This window comes from Hyperolius riggenbachi, chromosome 6 (genome assembly GCF_040937935.1).
Source record: "Hyperolius riggenbachi isolate aHypRig1 chromosome 6, aHypRig1.pri, whole genome shotgun sequence".
NCBI classification, from domain to species: Eukaryota; Metazoa; Chordata; class Amphibia; order Anura; family Hyperoliidae; genus Hyperolius; species Hyperolius riggenbachi.
Window position 1 is genome coordinate 57,973,368 of NC_090651.1, and position 14,317 is coordinate 57,987,684.

The 14,317-nt window shown below is 45.8% G+C and overlaps 1 protein-coding gene across 16 annotated transcripts in view; it reads left to right on the forward strand.

Annotated features, from left to right (window-relative positions):
- Nucleotides 1–14,317, forward strand: part of DOCK7 (dedicator of cytokinesis 7) — a 279,505-nt gene that overhangs the window by 197,691 nt on the left and 67,497 nt on the right. For 11 of the 16 annotated variants that reach the window (XM_068239352.1, XM_068239337.1, XM_068239340.1 and 8 more), the window contains 5 exons: nt 1,339–1,478; nt 2,954–3,123; nt 6,564–6,718; nt 9,124–9,306; nt 13,063–13,198. In XM_068239352.1, coding sequence (XP_068095453.1) covers nt 1,339–1,478; nt 2,954–3,123; nt 6,564–6,718; nt 9,124–9,306; nt 13,063–13,198 — 784 coding nt within the window. The remainder of the gene's footprint in view (nt 1–1,338; nt 1,479–2,953; nt 3,124–6,563; nt 6,719–9,123; nt 9,307–13,062; nt 13,199–14,317) is intronic. The other 5 variants (XM_068239341.1, XM_068239346.1, XM_068239348.1 and 2 more) reach the window with 1 other exon arrangement.

Here is a 14,317-nt window from a genome sequence, read left to right on the forward strand (position 1 = left end):
AGGTGTTTGGTAATTGTCCCTGTCCTCCGATGTCTGTCTGCATTGCTGCTTCTGGTCACAGGAATGATGAATGGGAAGCAGCCCTGTTAATCGCAGCTGCTCCCCTTACCTTCTCATTGTACTAACTACCAGAAAATGCAGGAGGTGTTGGCCATCTTGGAAGAGGCTGCTGTGAAAGTGGCATTGGGTGGAAATACACCTGGTAAGTGAAGCTACATACACACATTAGATAATTATTTCCCGTTAGGGATCAGAAAATGATCCCTCGGGCAACAATTCAGGGAACAAATGTTGTACAGACACATCCCTTGCCTTGAGTTTACCAATGTGTTCTAGTGCTATGAAGGGAGGTGGAGAGACAACAATTGGAATGGGAGCAAGATGGAGTGACTTCCATTGGTCAGGGGGGAGGAGGGGGGGCTTGAAAATAACATTGTGATTGGAGGTGCTCCTCAGGCATCAGGGGGGTCATTAAAGGAAACCAGAGACTAAATAAAATAAGTTTTATACATACCTGGGGCTTCCTCCAGCCCCATCCACATGGATCACTCCACACCGCCATCCTCAGTCTTCTACCTGTTCGGGTACTGGGTCCCATAACTTCAGCCAGTCTAATGCAAGAGACGTGCGCTCTCTACGTATCCCTCCAGCAGCTGCCGGAGAGATACGTAGAGAGCGCACTTCTTTTGCGCAGACTGGCCACGACTGGCTGAAGTTACGGGACCCGATCCCGGCAACAGATCACGGCAGCGTGGGAGCGCTCCATGCGCATGGGGCTGATGGAAGCTCCAGGTATGTATAAAACTTTTATTTAGTCTCTGGTACACTTTAGGGTCCGACGGGACGGATCCGAACGACTCCCAATACCCATTTAGGATCGGTGGCTGTTGTACACACAGAACAATTGTTGATTGTGATGATTATCGCATATGTGTACGGTTTAATAGGAATGCACAATTGAAGGTAAAAAGGCGCCCTGGTTGAAATAAAAGCATCTAAAAACAGCTTAAAATCGAGGAAATAATATGAGGTGGCTTACCTCAATAACGAAATCCTTGTATATGACAAAAGATTTTTATTTAGCACAGGCAACGCGCTTCACGAGTCCAAGCCCGCTTCATCAGGCCAATAAAAGTGCCAAATGAACAAGTCGATATGGCAAAGGGAGCCATAAGAATATTGGATCATTTAAAAGATAGGTGGTATGCTGAAGCTAGTGCTTGCTGCAGCCATTTGTAATTAGATATTACTTTATATTACTTATGGAAGTGGTATTTATGAAGCTTAGCCTATAAATGTATCTCATATGTTCTGGATTTTTTTTTCTGTTATGTTTAGAGTTCCGGGTTTTCAACCAGCGTCCAGGACCAGAAGATTGCCAATATGTTTGAACTGTCTGTTCCCTTCCGACAGCAGCATTACTTGGCCGGACTTGTACTGACAGAACTGGCCGTTATCTTAGATCCAGATGCCGAGGGGTGAGTTATCAGCACAATCTCCTCTCTAAACATCTTGTTTAAATATCCTATATACTAACCGAATGTTAAAAGTATGCATGAACTGTGGGCGGCGGCCTATTGTGGGTGGCTCAGTTGTGAGCAGCAGCTTAGTGCGGAGGTTGTGCTGTACATTCAGCCACAAGTGCATACTTAAGTATGCAAGGATGCACCTGTGGGCAGTGGCTTAATGTGGGTGGTGCAGTAGTGGGAGGTTTGCTTAGTGTGGACAGCATAGTTGTGGGCGGTGGCTTAGTGTGGGAGCCACAGTTGTGGGCGGTAGCTCAGAGCAGGCAGCGTATGTGTGGGAGGTGCAGTTGTGGGCGGCGACTTAGTGTGGGTTGCAGCTTAGTGCGGAAGTTGTGTGTGCGCACTATTTGAGAATCTAGGTTTTCCTGGTTATGCAGAAAGACTATCGCAGTACGGATACTGTTCAGATGTAAGTAGGAGGTACTGGATGCTACTACTCTGCATGTTAAGGACAACTGAAGTGAGAGGAGAGGGATTTGGAGGCTGGGTAGTACAAGCGATGCAAAATGGCTTTGAAATCGATAAGTATAGAAAAGAGATTTTGCAGTGATCCTCTACTTAATATTGAATTACGATCACTAGAAAAATAGTGCAGGTATAGCAATTATGGGAAACTCTTAATAGCTCTAGTGGGCTTATCTCAATCCAATTTCATTGGCATGGCGATTTTTGGGATTGTCTGCGATCCCAAAGCGCTGCTGAAAGCGCTCTATTGTGTCCTAGACCTTAAGGTGGGCATACATGTAGCGATTTGGTGGCCCGGTTGACCAACTGATTAGATTGTTTTATCTAATCAAGAGAGAATTAAGTGTGTTCCAGTGTGCGTGATCGACAATATCAGATCGATATCTGGGTGCATCGCATCGGTTTGTCGATCAAGTCGGATGGAAGATATCGGGCGACCAAATGTACTGTTCACGATTTCGATCTACAAATAATCAATTTTTTAATTCAGAGCGTGGAGGCATAACATTGTTCAGATCGATTAGTGAAGGTGAATCGCATATGGTATTGCTTGTAGTGTGGGTGGGCCACTAGTTGATTGACTTTTTTTCGGCCACAATGTGGTTAATCTCTCAATGAAGTTGATCGCTCAACACAAAATCGCTTGATATATGGCTACCTTTGATTTACAGATGACCCCCATACTTTTCTGCACAAGGGGGAACTTGATTTTTGCTGGGGTCCTGCACAATGTTTACTTTTTAATATTTGTACCGGTTTCCTTTGGATATAAAGTCTGCAGCAGAAATATATGACACTTGAAGGCATAATGTGTTACAGACAGTGGTCTGAGCATTCTGATCTATACATGGCAGGTTTGCTTTAGAACATGCAGTTATTTAAATATCCATTGCTGCTTACTTAGACAGTTGTATTTGCTCTGCGGGTGATAACTAACTGCGGTTTCAAAACTCTTCTCTCAGGCTATTTGGATTGCATAAGAAAGTGATCAATATGGTACACAACTTGCTATCTACTCACGACTCGGATCCCCGCTATGCTGATCCAGAGGTAAAGGCCCGCGTGGCCATGCTATACCTTCCTCTGATTGGCATCGTTATGGAGACCGTCCCTCAACTGTATGACTTCACAGGTATGTTACCAGGTCATTGCCTTATGTGTGTTCCCAGAATCCTCCAGTGCCTGATCTCCTGACACACTGCTATATGCAAGATAAGGACTGTAATGTATATACAGTGTATGTATCCTTGTGTACTTGCCCTATATCCTGTCTCCCAGTAGTATGCTGCCCTCTGTTGAAGACTTCGGTTCTTCTCTTTTGTCTGTAAAGCTGGATAAAAATGAATCCTCCCCCCAATAAATAATTATTACTAAATCAGGAGACTTTACCTGTTTATTTCCCACATGTCCAATCTGATTTCTAATAGTTTTTTTTTTTATTGATTTTGTATAGAAGTGAAATCACAAACACTGGTCCACATGACAGCCCAGGGGCCCCAGGTCTCTCTCACTCACTGGGGCCCCCAAACCACCATGCGACACCTAGAGGGAAGTGCGAGCAAGCCCTGGACCTCTCACCTCCAGGGAACTCACCCCACCACCTCTAAACTGAATGCCAACTGCAACAAACACAATTGCTAACTTCCAGTCAGAGCAATATCCTGCCTCTATCTGGCCAGCAGACGCTTGTCAGCCAATCAGGTGCACTGTCATACACCCTTTGCCTGCTGTACCATACCTAGCAGGAATTACATAGATTAGCATTCAGGTGGGAGGCTTCGGTTGGACGCAATCGTGAATTGCGTCGTTTAACAGGGACGCCCCGTGTAGGCACATCTCCCACACGGTCCCCTCCCTAACCACTCACCTGTCAACCGCATCGTAGAAGCTGCAAAAAATAAAATTTAAAATCACAAACACTGGTCCACATGACAGCCCAGGGGCCCCAGGTCTCTCTCACTCACTGGGGCCCCCAAACCACCATGCGACACCTAGAGGGAAGTGCGAGCAAGCCCTGGACCTCTCACCTCCAGGGAACTCACCCCACCACCTCTAAACTGAATGCCAACTGCAATTGTATAGAAGTGATCAGAAAAACGATCAGAAATCAGATCGGACCTGTGAGAAATAATAGATTCAACCCGTCTATCTAACAGTAAATTGCATGGGTTGTACCAGTCATTAGGTACAATTTTTTAAATTTCTTTTCAATTCAAGAATTACAAACAATTTTTCTGATTGGTTGCAACATTTGAAAAATCTGATCATTGTACTACAGCTGTGTGTTGCGATTGAAAACTTTGAGAGTGCTAGGGTCTATACATTAAGAAATTGATAAACTACACCATTCATTTTTCTGAAACATGTTTAAGAAAATATCACCACTCCTGATCAACTTAAAGAGGACCCAAGGTGGGTTTGAAGAATGCTATTAGGACATGCACCTTGTCGCTAGCTGGCTGTTTACCTTAATGCTGCCAGTCACCGCAGCCACCCCGCCTCCTCTATAGCGCCGCTCCCCGCCTGCGTCCCTTCCCTCCCCGCCTCCGTAAGCTGATTGGAGGGAAGGGACGCAAATGGGGGGGGCGGTGATATAGAGGTGGCGGGGGAGCGGCGCTGAATGGCAGCATTAAGGTAAACAGCCAGCTAGCGACAAGGTGCAGGTCGCTAGCATGGCGGTTTTATTTATGGGGGACAGCAGAGCGCGGGGGGGGGGCCTGGGGGAACACAGTACAGCCACAGAGACTGGTAATAGCATGCAGAACCAGCTTCTGTGTCCTGACAGCATTCTTCAAACACACCTCGGGTTCTCTTTAAATAGATTTAGGGAAAAAAAACAGGAAATTAATCAGAATGAATAAAAAAGTGTTTTAAAATTTTCTGTACAACCGAGCGTGTTCATTGAATTACTGTAAAATTAGGTCATTTTACTCTACAGCCACCTTTACTCTATCAATTTAGCCAGTAGGGATGGTCAATGAGTTGCAAATAATTTCGAGTTGATGCAGCATTAGGTAAATTATATATGCAGCTTGAACATGAGCCAATCAGATCTTGCTGAGGTAAAAATTGCTTGGTCCATTTACAAGCTGCATAAATTGGCATACAAAATTTGCCTAATCCTGCATGATTTTGAAATTATTTGCATCTGAATGACCATCCCTAGCAGACAGCACACAGCAGCCACACATTGGAGGAGACAGAGTGCAGAGGTCGACGGCTGTTTGACACTACTCACTGTAGCTCTGCATCAAGCCTGAAACGGCTGTCAACCTCTGCACTGTTTGTTTCCTACAATGTGTGGATGCTGTGCTGGCTACTGTGCTTTTTAAAGAGTAACTGTTAGCCCAAAAAAATCAAATTTAAATCTCTATTGCAATGTGTTAAATAGTTTGTAAGGGAGCCAAAAAGGCAATGCTGAAGTTAAAAAGCAATCTAATTTTTTTACTGTATGACTATCATTCAGCCTTTTCCCCAAGCTCTTAAGGAGGACGCAAGGCCGCATACCAGATACTGCAGAGCATGCCCATGTCTGCCCGACCCCCCTCTCCCCCCCAGGACCAGTTGCCGATGTCTGCCCGACCCCCTCTCCCCGACCAGGTGCCGATGTCTGTCCGCTGACCCCCGCCCCCCCCCCCCCCCCCCCCGAGAGCCGATGTCTGTCTGACCCCCCAGGACCAGGTGCCGATATCTTCTCACCCCAAAAAGCTGATACGGAGAGAGCGCGGGAGCGGAGTACATCTACACACTTCCAGCGCCGCCACCGCAGCTCAGCCGCCGAGTCACATGTGAGAGAATCACGAGCAGGAGAGAGATGCATGGTGACAGGGCAAACTTGCGGTGGCGGCGCTGGAAGTGTGTAGATGTACTCCGCTCCCGCTCTCTCTCCGTGTCAGCTTTTTGGGGTGAGAAGATATCGGCACCTGGTCCTGGGGGGTCGGACAGACATCGGCTCTTGGGGGGGGGGGGGGGGGAAGCGGACAGACATCGGCACCTGGTCCTGGGGGGAGAGGGGGTTGGGCAGACATCGGCACCTGGTCCTGGGGGGGGGGGAGAGGGGGGTCGGGCAGACATGGGCATGCTCTGCAGTATCTGGTATGCGGCCTTGCATCTTCCTTAGGAGCTTGGGGAAAAGGCTGAATGATAGTCATACAGTAAAAAAATTAGATTGCTTTTTAACTTCAGCATTGCCTTTTTGGCTCCCTTACAAACTATTTAACACATTGCAATAGAGATTTAAATTTGATTTTTTGGGCTAACAGTTACTCTTTAATGTATACAAGAAATGTGGAGTTTTATACCGTGGATGTGTTCAACGTCTTGCATTCTTCTGTTTATGGCCTAACAGCAGGTGTGGCTAGAAAACGCCACAAAATTTGTGCAGCTGATAACTGACCTGATCGTTTACTTCTGTAAATAAGTCCTAAGGTTTCCTGCATAATACTTGTAATGCTGATTTTTACTTGCACACTTTTTTGTAAAGAACAATATCTATTCATGCTGGGAAGCATTGTAAGTGGCTGCCTCTGAAAACGATGCCATGCTTAGAAGATCATTATTCTGTTTTGGCAGAATCTCACAACCAACGAGGAAGGCACAACTGCGCTTCTGGGGAAGACCCTGACGGCGAGGCTGGGAATATGATCAGCCAGACTGTTGCCATGGCAATAGCCGGAACTTCTGTGCCACAGCTAACCAGGCCAAGCAGTTTTATGTTGACATCACAGGTAGTGTATGGCGGTCCAAACACAGAGAGACGGTATATACATTTATATCAATTTGTGTAGTAATAATAAAAGACATTTCAAAATGTTTCTAACTTGAGAAAGTCTTTTGATCTTAGTTTAATATGATTATGCAGTCTTTGGACAAAAAAAAGCAGCATTTACCTACACTATATAGTTTAATAGTTTGGCTGAAAAAAGAAATTCATCCATCAAGTCCAACGGGAAAAAAAATAGATAAGTAAACATTAGGTACCTCTCTCTCTTGCACCCTCACATATCCCAGTAGATTTAGGGGAAGGAAAAAAATACTGTTACAAATCTTGGGCCAGTTAAGAAAAAATTCCTACCCAGGTCCAGGTGGCAGTCAAATAAAATCCCTGAATCAACTTTGCTGAGAATTAACTTGTAATTATAGCCGTAGATGTCCTTCAGTGTAAGGAAAGCATCCAAACCTCATTTAAATGCAGATATAGAATTTCTCATAACTACTTCCAAATTTTAACAACTTTTACGGTAAAGAACCCCTTCTTAAAGGAGTTGTCAGGCTAAAATTAAAAAAAAAAAAAAAAAAAAAAAAAAAAAAAAAAGCTTTACTCACCTGTAAAGCGGACCTGCGGCTGCGCAGTAGTTCTGCGCCTGCGCAGTTTGCCGCGGCCCACGTGGCAATGATTGACAGTGGCACTTCACGCAGCCACAGTAAGACTGATCCTGCGGTCGGCCTGAATACCGAGCGGAGAGAGCGGGACAGTGGCAGGGAACGGAGGTGACAGCGTGGAACAGTCGGCTGCAAGGGACTGGAGAAAGCCCCAGGTGAGTAAAGCTTTTTGAATTTTAGCCTGATGGCTCCTTTAAATAGATGGCAAAACCTTTCTTCCTCCATATGCAGATCATGTCCCCTTGTCCATTGTACAAGTCTAGAGACAAAAAGCTCATCTGCCAAGCTTTTGTGTTGCCCTCTGATGTATTTATACATGTTAGTCAGGTCATCCCTGTCTTTTTTTCCAAGCTAAGTAAACCCAGTTTGTCCAGCCTTTCTAAGTGAGACATTCCATCCCCCTGATAAATTTAGTTGCCAGTCTTTGTACCTGTCTTAGTATAATGATGTCCTTTCTGTAGTTTGGTGACCAGAACTGTATTCCATATTCCAGATGTGACCCTACATGTGATTTGATATGTAAGAAGTGAAGTAATATAAGTCCTGGATACCTTTAATTATGAATGGTTAGTGGTATTTTTTTGAAAAAAGCAAGAAAAAGTGTCAGATAACTGTCATGTTTTTGGCAACATGCAGGGGTGCAATCAGGGGGAGCAACTTCTGAGACTGCACGGGGCCCAGAGATGTGGAGGGGCCCCACCTATTAATCTTCCCTTTATCTGATACTTCAGATCAGGTGTTTTTGTGGCTACACATGTCATGGGTGTGAAGATCCTGATGGCCACACTTGTGTTATGACTCTTGTATGATAAACTCCCATGTTGTGTGGGTAATCAAGGGAGGCAAGGGAAGGTTTGTGAACATTAAGGAAGCCCCATCAAAGTTTTGCTGGGGGCCCTGTGAGTTGTAGTTACGCCCCCTGGCAACACGTATCAATCATTGGACAATCTTACCAAGATGAAGGTACTACCTGCTGCCGCAGTGGAGCAGTGTGATCAGTTCTATAGAGAGAGGGGAGGGTAGACAAGTAAAGAGCTTTAAATGCTAAAAATCATATACCCGGCTGGCTCTCATAGAGCCTTTCCATTCCTCTCTCTATCCCTCGTTCCACTGCCGGGCTCCGGTAAAGTTCTTCGACCAGCTTACTTGAATACCTCTTCGCCCTCCTTGGACATCCTTTGGAAGTACCTGTGTCTACAAGTACTTGCAAAGATGGGCGGATCCGTATTCTGCATGCGGGAGTCTGGACTCAAGCATGTGCAGTATTGATGCATCTGTCTTTCGGGAACACTCAGAGGGCATGAGTGCTCTCCAAAGCCTGTTGAGAAGTTCTGAAGGCACCGACATTAAACGGGGGACAGTGGTGGAATGAGGGGACAGAGAGAGAACCGGGGGTAGCCTCTATGTGATTCAGAGCCTTTCCTCTCTATAGGTGAGTATCTTATTTTTTGCAGCTCGTTTCAGCATTGCTTTAATGCTGCTGGTTCTTTATTTGAAGTTACTACACTGAACAAGTAGCTGTTGAGAAGCAGCGATCCAGCCATACAGATCATCACAGAGGAGACCAGAGATGTCAGAGGAGTATTTTTGTTCACACATCAGCCTTGTACACCTATAGATCCTGAAGATTAATGAAATTAAACTGTAACCCAGCCCACAGAATAACACATCTAGTGTTACTGATCTGTATAGTAGAATTTTTTGTTTCTCACTTTAATTCAGTTTTTCTGCCGTTTGTTCTTGTTTTCAGCCAAGCAGGCAGCATTCCACATTCTCTGCAGAGTCCAGCCGTAGCCTGCTGATCTGCGTCCTCTGGGTGCTGAAGAATGCAGATGATATTGTCCTCCAGAAGTGGTTTACAGACCTGTCCATCCTGCAGCTGAACCGCCTGCTTGACCTTCTCTTCCTCTGTGTGTCCTGCTTTGAGTATAAGGCAAGTCGATAATTTTGGAAATGAAATGATGCTGAAATTATCAGGGCTGTAGAGTCTGAGTCGTGGCAATTTTGGGTGCCTGGAGTTGGAGTCGGGAAAAAATGCACCGACTCAGACTCCTAATGAATTTAAACTGTAATTAAAATAGAAAATATGATAAAATGTTCTATTTCTCAGATAAGTCATCATAAATAATTTATACATACAGTAATAGCTGTGCTTAGTCCACAAAAATGAAATAAACCAATCAAAATTAGTTACTTGCGCTGCTTCATATACACATCTGATTGTGACTGTATATATGATGTGTACACAGGAATCTCTTATATATACGAAATAACATCTATGCTGTAAGTATAAAGCCTGATGTGTAGCCGTGTCACTAATAGAGATGGTCAATGAGATGGAAATAATTCTGCGTTGATTCTGATGTACGCACTCTCTTTGCTCATGAAATCAAATAATTTGATATGTTGTTAAAATTTGGTTTGGTGACTACGAATTAAATGGTACCTGAGAAGGATGAAAAGAAAAGTTTTATACATACCTGGGGCTTCTTCCAGCCCCCTTCAGGCTAATCAGTCCCTCGCTGTCCACCTCCACCACCTGGATCTTCTGCTATGAGTCCTTGTAATTCAGCCAGTCAGCGCAGTCCGGCGGCATGCCGCTTCCACAGCCAGGAGCGTTCTGCACCTGCGCAACAGTGCTGCGCAGGTGTAGTATGCTCCCGGCGGTGGAGTGTGTGCATGCGCACTACGCCAGACTGGCTCAAGTACCTGGACTCATAGCAGAAGATCCAGGTGGTGGAGGAGGACAGTGAGGGACTGATTAGCCTGAAGGGGGCTGGAAGAAGCCCCAGGTATGTATAAAACTTTAATTTCATCTGTCTCAGGTTTACTTTGGTACACAGTAGTACTATACTCTACATATGCACTTTCCACAGAGCTGCAGGGAATCCTCTGAGAATGTTGTGCACATTGAACACAGAGGTGTTGTCTATCACCCATAAACCTGGTTCAGATTGTACATGAAGAATGTGTAATAGAGGAAGAATCTCCTCATTCCCCTGCAGAGTACCTGCACATCACTCTTACATGTACCCACAGTTACATTGCCTAGGGCCTGATAGATGTTCTTTGTACCGGCCTGTACCTTTTACAAGTACGCTTACCGAGGACTACTTTTAGTCTATGACTAAAGGGAATAAATACGGCAGCCTCCATATCCTTCTCACTTCAATTGTCTTAGCGCTGCTTACTACCACCTGTCACGCCAGCGCGAATCCTCGCCTCCTACGGTGTCCGGCTCTTTGAATTGTCACCACGAGCGCCTGTACCACGTGACGCTGGCAAATATTGGGGGGACAGATCGGTGGTCTATTGGGTGTGTCAGTCATTAGGAAATTGTATTCCGTTACCACCACGCACACGCCAATCGAGCCCTTGCGGCTGATATTTTCCAGCATGTCTGATGCGATCCTTTTGACCGGTGTCTACTGGAAATCAATCAAACCAGTCAATTGGGTGGCCATGTTGCAGTATAAATATCTGCCAGATTCGTTAATTATGATCTAATCGGCCGGATATAGATGGCGAAAGTCGAGGAATGTATGGGCACTCTTATGCTAGCTGCACTTGTTGGGAAAGGGGAGTGGTATGCTGCACATACGGAGGCAGAGGGAATGGACATAGGCATGGTGGCCACATTTGTTATCAGGAGTAGTGTGGTAGCTGCATTCGTGGGAAAAGGGGAGTGGTATGCTGCACATACGGAGGCAGAGGGAATGGACATAGGCATGGTGGCCACACTTGTTATCAGGAGTAGTTTGGTAGCTGCACTGGTGGGGAAAGGGGAGTGGTATGCTGCACATACGGAGGCAGAGGGAATGGACATAGGCATGGTGGCCACACTTGTTATCAGGAGTAGTTTGGTAGCTGCACTGGTGGGGAAAGGGGAGTGGTATGCTGCACATACGGAGGCAGATGGAATGGACATAGGCATGGTGGCCACACTTGTTATCAGGAGTAGTTTGGTAGCTGCACTGGTGGGGAAAGGGGAGTGGTATGCTGCACATACGGAGGCAGAGGGAATGGACATAGGCATGGTGGCCACACTTGTTATCAGGAGTAGTTTGGTAGCTGCACTTGTGGGGAAAGGGGAGTGGTACGCTGCATATACGGAGGCAGAGGGAATGGACATAGGCATGGTGGCCACATTTGTCATCAGGAGTAGTGTGGTAGATGCACTTGTGGGGAAAGGGGAGTGGTATGCTGCACATACGGAGGCAGATGGAATGGACATAGGCATGGTGGCCACACTTGTTATCAGGAGTAGTGTGGTAGATGCACTTGTGGGGAAAGGGGAGTGGTATGCTGTACATACGGAGGCAGAGGGAATGGACATAGGCATGGTGGCCACACTTGTTATCAGGAGTAGTGTGGTAGCTGCACTTGTGGGGAAAGGGGAGTGGTATGCTGCACATACGGAGGCAGATGGAATGGACATAGGCATGGTGGCCACACTTGTTATCAGGAGTAGTTTGGTAGCTGCACTGGTGGGGAAAGGGGAGTGGTATGCTGCACATACGGAGGCAGAGGGAATGGACATAGGCATGGTGGCCACACTTGTTATCAGGAGTAGTTTGGTAGCTGCACTTGTGGGGAAAGGGGAGTGGTACGCTGCATATATGGAGGCAGAGGGAATGGATATAGGTATGGTGGCCACATTTGTCATCAGGAGTAGTGTGGTAGATGCACTTGTGGGGAAAGGGGAGTGGTATGCTGCACATACGGAGGCAGATGGAATGGACATAGGCATGGTGGCCACACTTGTTATCAGGAGTAGTGTGGTAGATGCACTTGTGGGGAAAGGGGAGTGGTATGCTGTACATACGGAGGCAGAGGGAATGGACATAGGCATGGTGGCCACATTTGTTATCAGGAGTAGTTTGGTAGCTGCACTGGTGGGAAAAGGGGAGTGGTATGCTGCACATACGGAGGCAGAGGGAATGGACATGGGCATGGTGGCCACACTTGTTATGGGGCATCATTGGGGGAGAGGGGCATGGTTTGTAGATAAGCACCTGACCTAAACAACAACAGTTCTTTGCGAGTTATGTACAATCTCATCCTTACTATCACAAAGGTAATTTGACCACAGTTAGGCTGTGTTCCCACTTGGGGGGAGAATGGCCTTTTTTTCCCTATTTGCAGCTCACCGCTAAATGTACAGTGAACGGCTCCGTTTTTATAAATCGGAGCTGTTCACACTTGTCACTCTGCAATGGATCCGTGATATCCATTGCAGTAAGCGGGACCGCGTCCCCGCCGCTGATCACTTCCTGTACACTGGAAAGAAGCATGGGGATCCCCATTGGGCTGCAAAAGATCAATGGGATTCCTCAGCAACAGAGAGAATTGTCATTGGTTCATAGTGGACCAATGAAAATTCTCCCTGTTGCTAGGGAGACTTAGCCTAATCGACCTACGGAGAGCCCCATGCTCCTGCTGGCCTCTGGGCTGAATCAGCATCAGGACAGGTGAATGACGATCGCTGCAGACGCATTAGAGTAGATGCAAAGTATCAGAGCTTACCATGTCCAGTAGGACCTCAGCCTTACGGGTTTCCTCTGGATTCTGCTATGTTACAACCCTTTTTGTTGCGCAGTTTATGTATTTACTTATTTTCTTGGATTACATGTCAGCATCACATGGATAAGCAGAACAAGTCCTTTATGGTTGTGGTTCTATTTTCCAGGGGAAGAGAGCCTTTGAACGGATGAACAGCTTAACATTCAAGAAATCAAAAGACATGCGTGCCAAGCTGGAGGAAGCCATATTGGGGAGCATTGGAGCCAGACAGGAGATGGTCAGGAGAAGCAGAGGTCAGCTTGGTAGGTCTGTCTAGACCAACCCTGTCTCCTGTGTGTATTGTGGCTGTGATCCTGCAAAACTGGAATTAAAGTCCTTTTTATTTAAAGATGTTTATTTACACTCTCTCCCAAGAGCCAGTTGGCCTGACCTTACATGGGTTGTCCCATCAGCCAGTAGCACATGACCCTTTAACTGCAACTCTTTGTTATTTATTGACTGGAGTTGGATTCAGAACTTTCATTTAGTGGGATTTGGGAGTAAAGTACAAGGCTAAGAGATGGTATCTCCATTTCATTTCAATATTTCAGAACATGTATGAATGCTCATAAATTTGCTTTGTGTTTAAGGGCCCGTTTCCACTAGAGCGAATCCGCATGCGTTTCCTGCATGCAGATTCGCATAACCAATACAAGTGGATGGCCCTGTTTCCACTTGTCAGTTTTTTGGTGCGTTTTTCTGTGCAGGATTTTTCTGCACGGTAGAGCCTGCAGAATTCGCCTGCGTGTGGAATGCAGGCGATTCGCAGGCAATGTTTTTTTTTAATAGGGGAAATCGCACATGCATTTTTTGCCGCGAATTCGCACCAAAAGTAATCTAAACTGAACCAGGCAGTGACATGGTTAAATTCGCATATACCCTGCCTATGTGAAATCGCGGCAAAAAACGCACGCGGAATCGCATCCGCATGCGATTTCGTCAGCAGTGGAATCCCGGCGATTCGCACCGCACTAGTGGAAACGAGCCCTAAGGGTTTTTGTTTTGTTTGTTTTTTTGAAGATACATTTTGTGCTAGTATGCAACACTCCACCTTTAGATCCTGAAGATAAAGTTGTATGAAACTCAGCATTTATTCTCTGCTCTAAAAGATTATTTACAACCTTAAACCTGATACCACAAAAAATGTAGCAGAACAGCATTTGAACAGTTAAACACAGAACTTAGTTCTTCAGTGGAAAGCTCCTTTGCCTCAGTGGGCAGCTTCTGGCCGCATCCAAAGAGGCGATAACATTGTTTCGTCTGTCATATATATATTTAGTAAACATTAGCAAAGTGCTGAAACTGAGCTGTCTCTGCTTCTAGTATGTATGCAGTTGAGAAGTGATCACTAGATAGATTTAAATATATAAATACAGCAGCTA